At 38.9% G+C, this 12,515-nt stretch overlaps 1 protein-coding gene across 4 annotated transcripts in view; it reads left to right on the top strand.

Moving 5' to 3' along the window:
• The window catches only part of STK31 (serine/threonine kinase 31), a 72,705-nt gene that overhangs the window by 28,002 nt on the left and 32,188 nt on the right, over nt 1-12,515 (top strand). For all 4 annotated transcript variants that reach the window (XM_007505355.3, XM_016426508.2, XM_007505356.3 and 1 more), the window contains exons 11-12: nt 1,461-1,583; nt 9,991-10,170. In XM_007505355.3, the coding sequence (XP_007505417.1) occupies nt 1,461-1,583; nt 9,991-10,170 (303 nt within the window). The remainder of the gene's footprint in view (nt 1-1,460; nt 1,584-9,990; nt 10,171-12,515) is intronic.

Genomic DNA, 12,515 nt, shown 5'->3' with positions numbered 1-12,515 from the left:
TGGATGTAAGTGCACAAGAAGATATATATATATATATAGATGCTACTGTATGTTCTGCACTATAGAACATGCCTCAATGGATTTCAGTAGTTTTTGCTATCAGCCTTTTCAGAATAGATTTTTCAAATCTGGGGATAGTTTTTCCCAGCTAACAGTTTTCCAGTGTCATTTCCTTCTCACTCATAATCTATTTTTGATAAAAGAGCATGTTTGTTGTTAATTCTCTCTTGTTGCTACTTACCATAAAATCCTTCACGCGACAATCCAGTGTGAGTTTGCACATTTCAACTTTCCTCTAGCAGTTGGAGAGCAACAGGAGACCTTGTGATGGAGTGTTTCACCCTGAGGGACTTCTCCTGGCACTGGTTTTCTCTGGCAGCCTCATTTGTTCCTTCTCTCTTTCCTCCTCCCCTGGGGTTTCTTCTGTACCTTTCCTTTGGGCTAATGAAGCTGAAGGAGAGTGGAGCAGGCTGGGAATGGGCGTTCAGGCTATCCGTTCCATTCAGTTGGGAGTGCGTGACTTCCTGTTACTGTCTAGGGCCAAGAGAGCCCCCTTTTCTGACTCTTGAGTTGACTCTGCGGCCCTCCTCCATGTTCAGGCACCTCTCAGGGGTCATTGATCACCACTGACTGGTGGGGACTGCGATCTCAGGGCCGTCAAACAGAGAGCCTTAGAGCTCATCTCAGGATTCCTCAGTCTTGTAATGGTTTTCCTGATGAAGAAAAAAGTTATAAGAACTTTCATCATTGTTTTAGATTTGAAAGGGGTCTATGAGGTATTGATTAGATAGACCTTGGGTAAAAAAGACAGATTAAAGGTTAACCTTCTCCATACCAGATTGATGAGTAAATGAATGTAACTACTACTGTACAATCTTTTTTTAAATAAATGAAAAAAAATGTGTTGTTAGGGAAAGAACTAGAAAAAACACCAGTGAGAGGTAGGTTACTAGGGGGCTGCTAGGGGGAATAGTGGATAGAGTGTCTGGCCAGAAGTAGGACTCATCTTCTGGAGCTCAAATCTGGCCTCCAACATTCATTGGGTGACCTAGGGCAAGTCACTTAACTCTGTTTATTTCTGTTTCCTCATCTGCAAAATGAGTTGGAGAAGGTAGTGGCAAACCAACTATCTTTGCCAAGAAAACTCCAAAAGGGGTCACAAAGAATTAGATGCAACTCAAATGTCTTAACAGCAATAATAGGGTATTGGATGTAATTATTCCCATTTTTAATTTTAGATTAATTAAAATAATTAGTATATATTTATGTTTTGGTGTTTATTTGGTGACCCAGGGAAAGAGCCGTTTTAAAAAATCTCTTATGTCTTTGATCTGAGAACACAATGTTGAAATATATATATACATATATACATCTATAATTGAAGAATGAAATTTTTGCTCTTAGAGTAGTTTGATATATGGAGTTCTGATGGTCCATTGATGTTACTTTTTCTCTCACAGAATGAAGGTGATATCTTGATAGCCAAGAGAAATGAGGTCCGACAGAAGCTATATACAGCTGTTGAAGTTTTCATTGTTGAAGTGGATGAATTATCCCTTAATAAGCGCTTGAAAATTTTGCAGGTTAGAAATATAATTTGTTATTTTCAAACTTAAGCATAAATTGAATGAGGATAAGATTTTGTTTCTTAGAAACTCCACATCTATTTTTTCTTTTTGAATTAATAGGACTTTGACTCTTTTGGTTGTTACTCTTTCATTTTTAGTTTTAAAAGTAATCTTATGCATTTAAAATAAAATTAACTATGCTATATGAAAAATGTTTCATGATAACAATAGTTCTAGAAATGTAAATTAAAGCAGTTCTCCGGTTCTAACTTGAATGCTTCTCAGATGAATAAAATTCATAAAAAAGAAAAATGATAAATGTTGGAAGGGCTGTGGGTAAACAAGTATATTAATGCTCTCTTGGTGGAGCTGTGAATTGGTCTAGCTATTCTGGAAAGTAATTTAGATTTATGCCCCAATAATTATTAAGGTGCACATAACCTTTTTGACCCAGCTATACTGCTCTGAGGTCTGTACCTCAAAGAGATCAAAGAAAGAAGAAATGTAATGAAATGATTCCTATCTTGATGTGAGAAATGATGAAGAGGACAGCCAGACAATAAGCATTTATTAAGTGCCTACTCTGGGTGAGCATTGTGCTAAGTAAATAAGACTTTCAGAGAAACCTGGAAGGATTTTTATGAACTGTTGCATAGTGAAGTCAGCAGAACCAGAAAAACAACTTCTATAATAAAAAAATTGTAAAGATAAACATCTCTGAAAAAAAATTTTTTTTAAAGAAAATCAATTATATTGAAATGCAGTTATAACCATACCTGCATTCACAGACTTCACTTTAGGAACCCTGATTTAAAATAATCCTAGAATTACTGAATTGATAAGACAGGAAAGGAACAAGCATTCTTATAAGCATCTGCTATGTACTAGACACTATGCTAAGAGTTTTAAAAATATTATCTGATTCGGTCTTCACAAAAACCTTGTGAAATAGGTACTATTTATTATCTCCATTTAACGGTTGCTACCTAGATGTCACAGTGGATACTGGACTTAAAAAAAAAAACAACCTTTAATCAAGAATATTTTTCCATGGTTACAAGATTCATGTTCTTTCCTTGCCTTCCCCCAAGCCCCCTCCCATAGCCCATGCACAATTCCTTGGGGTTTTACATGTGTCATTGATCAAGCCCCACTTCCATATTATTGATATTTGTACCAGGGTGATCGTTTAGAGTCTACGTCCCCAATCATATCCCCATCAACCCATGTGATCACGTAGTTGTTTTTCTTCTGTGTTTCTGCTCCCACAGTTCTTCCTCTGGAAGTGGATAGCATCTTTCTCCTAAGTCCCTAAGAATTGTCCTGGATCATTGCATTGCTGCTAGTAGAGAAGTCAGTTACAATCGATTGTGTTACAATGTATCAGTCTCTGTGTACATTGCTCTCCTGGTTCTGCTCCTCTCACTCTGCATCAATTCCTGGAGGTTGTCCCAGTTCACATGGAATCCCTCCAGTTCATAATTCCTTTTAGCACAATAGTATTCCATCACCAACAGATACCACAATTTGTTCAGTCATTCCTCAATTGAGGGGCATCTCCTCATTGAAAATTTAAGTATTTTTTCATCAACATGATGGCCAATGAAATATTCACTCTAACATTATCACCTCACAGAGAAAGGTGATGGACTTCAGTGCAGGCCAAGTTCTCTTTTCTGGACATGGCCAATGTAGGAATTTATTTGGCTTGACTATGCATATTCTAAGGAGTTAGTTTTTCTTTCTTTTTCAGTAAGTAAGGGAGGTGGTAGAATTAGTGATTTGTGTAATCCTGGGCAATTCTCTTGAGTTCTTTGCCTTATCTGTTAAAAAAAAAAAGAAATCTGTAAAATAAAATAAAAAAAAATCTGCTTCCCAGGGCTGTGAAGAAGTTCCAGTAAGTTAATGGATGTCACACAACTTTGACATTCTGAAGTACTGAATAGAACATGGGCATAATAATAATAAATAATAATACTTAGTCTCTTGTGGTACTTCCAGCTGATAGTGCCTTCCTGTCTGAAATTATCTTCTCCCCACTCTATAAATAATCTGGACTGTATCTGGTTATTTACATGCTGCCTCCCATTGGCATGCAAGTTCTGTACAGGCAGGGAGTATTTTTCTTAAAAAGTGAAATAAAATTAAAAAACAGCTAAATTCTTAGCAGTTGTTAGATAATTATTAAGTACCTACTATGTACCAGGCACTAAGGACTCCAAGAAAGGTAGAAGATAGCCCTTGCTCTGGAGCCCACAGTCTTAAGGGAGGGGACCTTGTGTAAATGCCAAATAAGATCTCTATATAAATAATGACCAGAGGGAAGGCAGAGAATTAAGAGGGATCAGAAAAGGCCTTTAGCTGACACTTGAAGGAAACCAGAGAATACAGGAAGCAGAGCTGAAGAGGGAGAATGTTCCAGGCTTGGGAGACAGCCAGGGAGAATGCCCTGAGCTAAGAGAAGGAGCATCTTGCTCCTGGAACAGCCAGGAAGCTGGTGTCATTTGATTGAGGGGTGTGTGTCTGGGCAAAAATAGCAGCCCGAGGGGATGGGGGCAAGGTCTGAGCCTGGAGGGAGCTGATGGAGAGCCCTGGTGTTTGGGGGCTGGGAAGGTGGGCAGAGACATGTGGCTGAGAGACCCCTGGGAGGCTGCTCAGAGAGTTGAGCCTTTGGCCTCAAGGCGGCACAGAGCTCCCAGCACTGTGCAGAGTCCCAAGAATGGCTGACCATGGCGAATGTGGTGCAGCAGGCCCATTACCACCTGTTTCCCAGCCTGAGGTTGGGTTAGTCTTGTGTGGAGTATTGTCACGCACCTGTTGCACTAAAGCAGTGCTGTGGATGCCATTTTTACCTGTCAGTCACAATTGTATTTCATAACAGCTTAACAGTTTGCCCTGGGATCGCCTCTCCCATCCCTCTGACCATCTCCTCCACTCCACTGAGCCAAGAAGCCCTTCTCAGAACCCCCAGCAATTTGGCCCCTGCTCTATGGGCCTCCTGCCCGGGCTGTGTCTGAACAATTATCCCTTTGCTCGCTTGAAACCTGTCACCACTGCCGGAAGATGAACTCAGCTTCCTTTTCATTCGTTGCACCTTTTTTAGGGTTAATCACTGTACTGATTGGAGCTGTCAGGTTGTTCAAAGTTTTATTTTCCTCTATCATGTCTTCACTGTATAAATTGTTCTCTGGTCCTGCTCTCTCTGAATCACTTCAGAGATAGAAATCTCTTTGGTTTTCTCTGGAACTGTCTTTTTTGTCATTTCTCAGGGCACAGTAATTTCCAATAGCCCTCCTGCGATTGATGGGCACATATCTACTTTGTTGCCAGCTTTTGGCTACTGTGAAGAGCTGCTTTGGAATTTGGGGTGCACGATGATCCTTCTTTGTCTCTGAGGTCTTTGGCGTAGAGGCCGTGGAGGGGTCTAGCTGAGCTAAAGGACATGCACCTGTTAGTTGCTTTTAGGGCAGCATCCCAAATGGCTCTCCAGAATGGCTGGGTCAGTGGCTGTTTTCACAATCCCTCCACCACTGGGCATTCTTCTTTTTTGGCCATCTCTCATAGGGATGAAGTGGAACCTGAAAGCTGCTTTAATTTGCATTTCTCGAGCTAGGATGCTTTTGAGCATTTTTTCATGTGTTACTCGCTTGTGTCACTTTTCTCAAACTAAATTCTTCCTCCCACTCTGACCATCCACCCCATGAGCTTTCCGTTACAATAAAGAAAAACAATTAATTGAAACCAGCTGGTAGTGCATCCGACTGTGCAGGCAAGATTCTGTCCTCATTGCTTCCTTCCCTACTGAGAGAGGGTGGGAGGGTGTTTTGTCTTATCTGGGACTGCCTGAGGTATTAGTTACGCGTGCGCCTCGGTATTAATGCTCTTTTAACTTCTACTTTGTAGTCACACTTCGTATTCTTGTCTCTCCCTCTGTACCTCCCTCAGCACACCCTCCTCTAGTTATCGGAATCCTTTGTATTTATCATTTCTTGTTACATTCATGGGTTACACTTCATTCCCCAGGCAATGGCCACCCAGTTTTTCTGCCTTTTTGTCCTCACAAATAGGAATACTTGGCCTTGATGGGCTCTTCCTGTGTTTGACTCTTTCAGGGTGTGCCAAGGGAGGGATCATTCAGCTAACTCTTCCCACAGCTACAAATCACTTTCTGGGATTCAGTCTACAGATCCACCTGGCGGCTGTTACAAGCATCCCGCCTTCTTGCAGGGTGTCGAACATAATAACCGTTTCCACATTTTGTTGTCTTTGTCGGTTTACTGAAGCTCAGTTTTAATTTTCATTTCTCTTATTGTTGATGTGGAGTAACCTTTTCCTTTTGGAATTATTGCTTCAATTTATTCATTTTTAACATACTCTAAAAAAACCCAAGTTCTTACCTTCCCTCTTGCGCCCTTGAGAAGGCAAGCAAAGCGATAGCAATTATATCTACAGAGTTGTGCAAAATAGATTTCCACATTGGCCGAGCTGGAAGACACAAAGAACGTGAAAAAGGTCTGCTTCAGCAGGCACTCGGAGCCCGTTGCTCCTCTCTGGAGGTGGGAGCATTTTTGTCATGAGGCCTTTAGAATTGTCTTGGCACCCTGAATTGAACAGAATAGCCAAGTCTTTCATGATCTATCATTGCCAACATATACAGTGTTCTGGCGCTGTGGAGCCATCTTTCATGTAATGCGTAAGAGTTTACATTTTTAAAAAATGTATCTTTTGAACACTTGCCTTCCACATCATACTTTTTGATTGCTATCTTTTGTTTTCATATCACTTTAATTTTCCATTATGTTGCTTCTTGTTCCTCATTGAGAGAGCCATCTCTTATTGCTAAGAATAAAAAAGAAAGGGGAAAAAAGAGAAGTTTAGCAAAATCATGGAACAATGAACCAAGCTTGAAAGGGTATGCAACATTCAGCTCCACCTTTGCCAAAAAGGGAGGGTGGTGCAATATATGCTTTCTTTCACAATATGATGAATGTGGAAAAATATATTGTATGATAACATGTGAATAACCTATGTCATATTACCTGATGTTTTGGAAGGTGCAAGGGATGGGAGGGAGAGAACATGAATCACAAAATGCCCGAAATGGAGTAATTAAAAATTGTATTGACATTTAAAAAAAGGAGGGAGAGAGATGTCCCTAGATCTTCTACACATGGATTGCTGTCCAGCCATGTCTCTTCCTTTCATGAAGTAAGTACGAAAGCTGACTTTTTAAACTTGGGCTATAAGAGCTTCTATTTGTCCCTATTGATCATCAGCTCCTATATTCACCCTCTTGTTCTGGTTTGTGAAGATTGTATTGGGTATGGTCATGATCTCAAACTGCTCCTGCTTGCTATTTCTTTCCTGCAAATTCATTGAGCATCCTGCCTATGCCTTTATTCCAAGACATTGATGAAGAATTCTGAACACCTCAAGCCAATCACTGGGGCTAATCATCAGGTACCTTTCATCCAGGGGACGAGGGGTCCGTTAGGGATTACTTTTTTGCTTCTGATCATTGAACCGGTTATGAATCTTCTGAACGTGCCCCGCCCCATAGCTCTCCAGCTTGTTCACAATGATATCACGAGAGAGAATCCACATCTATGCTGAGTTCTAAGTGTACAGGGTCCAACATGTCAGGTCTGTTTCCTTTCCTTTCCTTTTTTTTTTTGCCAGGGTTATGAGGGTGGCGGATTAGAATATAGAATGCTAGATAGAGACGCATTGTATTTCATCTGCAGTTTTGATTCTTCTCAGCTGAGCAGTTCTGTGACTCCAAGCTAAGAATTGTCATTTAGGAAAATGGGTTTTTGTGTCAGGGAGCAGCTTGGGGATCATTAGAGGTTCTGTGGCTTTCTACATGTGAGCCACCCTGTTCTGTTGGTGATGTAGTCAATTAACTAAAAAATGCTTTGTTTGTCATCGAATGCTGATGAGGATAAGTAGCTGGGCTGCTCAATCCAATTCAGCCAACATTTATTGAACATCCACCAAATTACTGTGCCAGCTGCTGGCTTATATGATCCATTTCTTGGACTGTACTGGAAGCTCAGGAGAGCACAGAAGAAACATCTAGATCTTGGGAGAATCAAGAGAGAAAGCAATTAGCAGTGTTCGCAGAAAGGGGTGGCATCTTTTCTGTAGGGAGGAGTCATTTGGATTTACATAGAGTGAAAGAAAATGAGTAACAGGAAACTTGAGAATAGTGTTGGGCCCAGCCATGGTAAGTAGTAGGTGCTCCTGTAGGTTATCCTACAGCTGGAAATGGGAAGGGAAAGAGCAAAGAGGGGAACTAGTAGAATTTGGGCTGAATTATATGTGGAAGTAACTTTTTTAAGAGAGCCTTTTAATATTGGCCAGGGAGAGGCCAAAATCAGCTTTTACAAGTCCAGGAATGAATGCCCTTTGGCACACACTGAGTTACTGGGCAAACTCATTCTCATACACAGCAGGACCTTCTGATCATGCCTTTGGGAATGTACTATATTTTTGTGAAGATGCAGAGTTAGAGTGAGAAGAATGGTGATTTCCAATTTTAAAACATAACTACTCTAATTTGGAGAGTTCTGTTTTTGCAGAGGCAACAAGTGATATATTTTTAAGATCTGTTTATTGCAGAGGTTCTTAACCTTTTCTGTGTCATGGACCCCTTTGGCAGTCTTGTGAGCCTCTGGAACCTTTTTCAGAAAACAGTGATCCCTCACCTAGAGTTATGTTCCAGAGACCCCTGTGCTAGGTGAAAATCCACAAAGTAGTGGCGTTATATTTATTTTATTATATTAAGGCTTTATAAACCCTTCTCACTTTCCAGAAATCTTTTCCATACTTATAAACACTTCATATGCTTTTTTTTGAAAGTGTAAAGTCATTTTAATGACACTATGCTCACAGAGAACCATGTATCAAATATTAATATTTCTTTGTTCATCATCTTTTTAAAAAATTAAGAGTATTTTTCCATGGCTGATGAGCAATTCCACTGGGTTATACATGTATCATTGTTCAAAACCTATTTCCATGTTATTCATATTTTCAATAGAGTGATCTTTTAATGCTCAAACCCCAATCATATCCCCATTGAACCACGTAATTGATCCTATGCTTTTTTTTCTGTTCTTTCTCTGGATGTGGAGAGTGTTCTTTCTCCTAAGTTCTTCTGTATTGTCCTGGGTCATTGCATTGCTGCTAGAAGAAAAGTTCATTACATTCAGTTGTGCCATAGTGTATCAGTCTCTGTGTACAATGTTCTCCTGGTTCTGCTCCTTTTACTCTGCATCACTTCCTGGAGGTCATTCCTGTTTATGAGGAATTCCTCCAGTTTATCATTCCTTACAGCCCAATAGCATTCCATCACCATCAGATACCTCAATTTGTTCAACCATTCTCAGACGGCCCTCTTAAACACTCTCTACACACTTAAACCTACATACTTTTAACAACATATAAAATTCAAAATGGGTACTCACCAGTGAAGTATTATTCCACAACTGGATCCAAGGAGAACCTTTTCCCAGAAATTTTTATCAAATAGAAATGTCTAACTATTGTGAGCTATCTGTTGTACTTATTTTATTTTATTTATACTTATTTGTACTTATTTTATTTATGTATGTACTTATTTTATTTATAATGGCTTCTATATATCTTATGGTTTTTAAAAAACAATTTATATAAAAAATGTAAAGGTTGTGTCAATTCATTTCTTCCATTAGCAATCACTGAGCCAATCAGTGCCCAGGATACAGAACACTGGGCTGTGATTGGTTACTTTTCTTTCCATCACTCAGTAGCGTGCCATGTACAATCTCATGTTGGTGAACTTATACAAATAGTAGTGGCATACATGCTGCATTTCCTTTGTGTACAGTATGGTATTCAACCGCAAAATCCTATGATATAGCGAAAACTCCATGATACAGAATTATATATATATATATATATATATATATATATATATATATATATATATATTTTAAAAACCTGTGATACACCAGGGGTAGCTGGGTGGCTCAGTGGATTGAGAGCCAGGTCCATAGATGGGAGGTCCTGGGTTCAAATGTGGCCTCATACATTTCCTAGCTGTGTGACCCTGGGCAAGTCACTTGACCGTGGATTGCCTAGCCCTTACCACTCTTCTGCCTTAGAAACAATAAACAGTATTGATTCCAGGATGGAAGGGGTAAGGGTTTAAAAAAGCAAACAAACCTGTGATACAATGAAGCCTTGATAAGTGAACTACAATATAGTGAGGGATAACTGTAATATATTTTAAAAATATAACTTTAAATATGTAGGACAACTGCAAGTGCAATGAACAATATATATAAAATAAACAATAATCCTTAACCATATTTTGATTTATAGTATTGTGGATATCCGTTAAATTCTTGTTGAAAATTTGTTTTTGATACCTTCCTAGGAATTGTCTGCCTCCTTAGAAGCGGTGTATGGGCAAACCAGGGAAGTGACAAATGCTGAAGAAATTCTGCAGAAGTTTTATGAGTGGAAACAGGGCAAACGAGAGGAATTCAACCGAGTCCGAACAGAGACAGATGCTTCCCTGCAGCTTCTTGCTGAGTGGTTTAATTCCACTATAAAGGTAAAGTAGCTCTTTCCCTCAGGGGACCATAGAGGATTCCTGCCCTTTCTGTCTTGTCCTCTTTTTCAAACGTTTAAACAATTTGACTCCATATATGTGGGTTCATCATTTTCTTGGCTCTTGAGGGTTTCTAGCACAATCTTGTGAGGGGAGAAGGGAAAAGAAAGCATCCATGTGGCACCTATTGTGTACTCAGCCCTGCACTGTATGCTTTACCAGTGGGATGCTTAGCTATTTCTCAAGTTTTGGTTGCCTCCTCTCACTTTCCAGTTTTTGCCACCACAAAAAGAGCATCCACAAAGTCTTGTACATGTGGGTCCTTCTCCTTTCTTTGATCCCCTTAAGGTATAGACCTAGAGGTGGGATTGTTGGGTCACAGGGACCATACAATTGAATAACCCTTTGGGCAGAATGAGGCTCTCAGCATTTGGGATTTTCCTCATTTAAGTACAAATGTATATATGGGTACTTTATGGCTTTAGGTTTTTCTTTTCATTTCTGTATTTTTCAGCATGACTTAATGTGTTTTAATGATTAAATCGTGTTACTTAAAGTAACATACAATAATTATGCATTAATTATGTGGAAGGTATTTTTCTTTAATAATAACAAGCTCTTTTTTATCACTTGCATCTTTCATAAATATACCATCATAAAAGTAACGGATGAAAATATTGAAAAGTTGATGTATTAGCTTGGATTTACTGAACTTTTTCTCCTTAATCTTTTCCCAAGGAAAGGCCCCATGGACAGAAAAAGGATGATGGATTTCTTAAAAAGATGATGTTAAAAGATATAAAGAAAAATAAAAAAAATTAAACAATAACAGGCCAAGAACTGATTTCTAGAGCATTCTATTGGAGATTTTGCTCCAAACTCACATCAGTTCATTAATGGCTAGTCTTGAGATCTAAACATTCAACTGGTTTTAAATTTGACTAGGTATACTGCTGTCTAGCCCATATCTCTTCATTTCTTGTTCACAGACAGGATAGCATGAGAGTTTCTGGCAAAAGTTTGTAAAAATCTAGGTAAACTACAGATCTATCCAATTTACCATCTGTCTTGTAATCCAGTTGAAAGAAAAAAAAATAATTTTCCATGACTTGTTTGCTTTTAAACTTTAAAAGCATTAAATTGATGGCTTTTGTCTCTATTTAATAGTCATTTCACATTCCCTTTTGAGACTGAGCCATCCTCTGTGATAAAGGAAAACATTTAAGCCAAACATCTGATCAAGAAAGAGAGAACATCTAGCACTGTAGTTAATAGCTTGTCCTTGGAGGAGACAAAATTCCCCTTTGAAGAGGGAGCTCTGTTTCATTGCCTGTTTTTTGGCGCCATCTTTGGTTTTCCATTTATTCAGATTTTGACTTGCTTTTAGTGACCATCTTTCTGTCTCCATCTCTGTCTCTTTCTGCATGTGTCTCTTCCTTTCATCTATCAAACTATCTGTATACATATGTGAGTGTTCTACATAGAGACGATAGATAAACTCCTTGGGACCTGTGGAGGTTCCCAAGAGTGTTCATATTCAATGACTTTTGTACTGGTACATTCATATAGCCTTTGTTTCCAATATGTTTCATCCACTTTGTTTCCAGTTCTTAGCTACACAGAGTGGGTGGTCAGAAATATTCTCCATACACATTGTATCTTTGTTCTCTTTTTTTGACCTTCTTGGGGCACACCCTGATAGAAGGGGGATTAGGCTAAATGATGAGTATGTTTTAGTTACTTTTCTTGTACATTCCAAGTTCTGAAATCCTAAATGGTTGAACCATTTCCCAGAAAAACCAGCAGCATGGCAATCTCTCTTCCTGGAGTGAACAATAATCTCCTCTTTTGCAATTTGTGCTACTTTGCATTGTGGGAGTGAGAGTTCAATTCTGAATTTGCATTTATCTTTTTATTAGGGATTTACAGTGTTTTCATGTAGTTCTTTTGCTTTCATCTCCAAATATCTCTTCTCCCTCATACACCCAAGAGAACAATCTTTTGTTTACAAAAAATAAAAAGGAAAGAAAAATAAATAGCAAAACTAAGTGATACTTCAGTTGAATCTTAGTGTTTGAAACTCATCATTCCCCCCATCTTTGCAATGAATGGAGGGAGGGATGTGTCATTATGGTTACTTCTCCATTTTCTAGACATTCACAATCTTTTAAAATAATGTTTTATAACTTTTGCAAAGACTGAGTTGAAACTCACTGGCCTTTAGTTTGCAGATTTAATTCTCTTCCCTTCATTGTAAATCTGGACCATATTTGTTTCTGGTCCTTTAGCTCCTTTCTCATTCTTTGTTAGCTTTAAAAGATTATAGTTGCTTAGTCATCACATTTGAG

Source organism: Monodelphis domestica, chromosome 5 (assembly GCF_027887165.1).
Source record: "Monodelphis domestica isolate mMonDom1 chromosome 5, mMonDom1.pri, whole genome shotgun sequence".
Lineage (NCBI taxonomy): Eukaryota > Metazoa > Chordata > Mammalia > Didelphimorphia > Didelphidae > Monodelphis > Monodelphis domestica.
The sequence above is the reverse complement of the archived record's forward strand: the minus strand, read 5'-3'. Positions and strand labels throughout refer to the sequence as shown.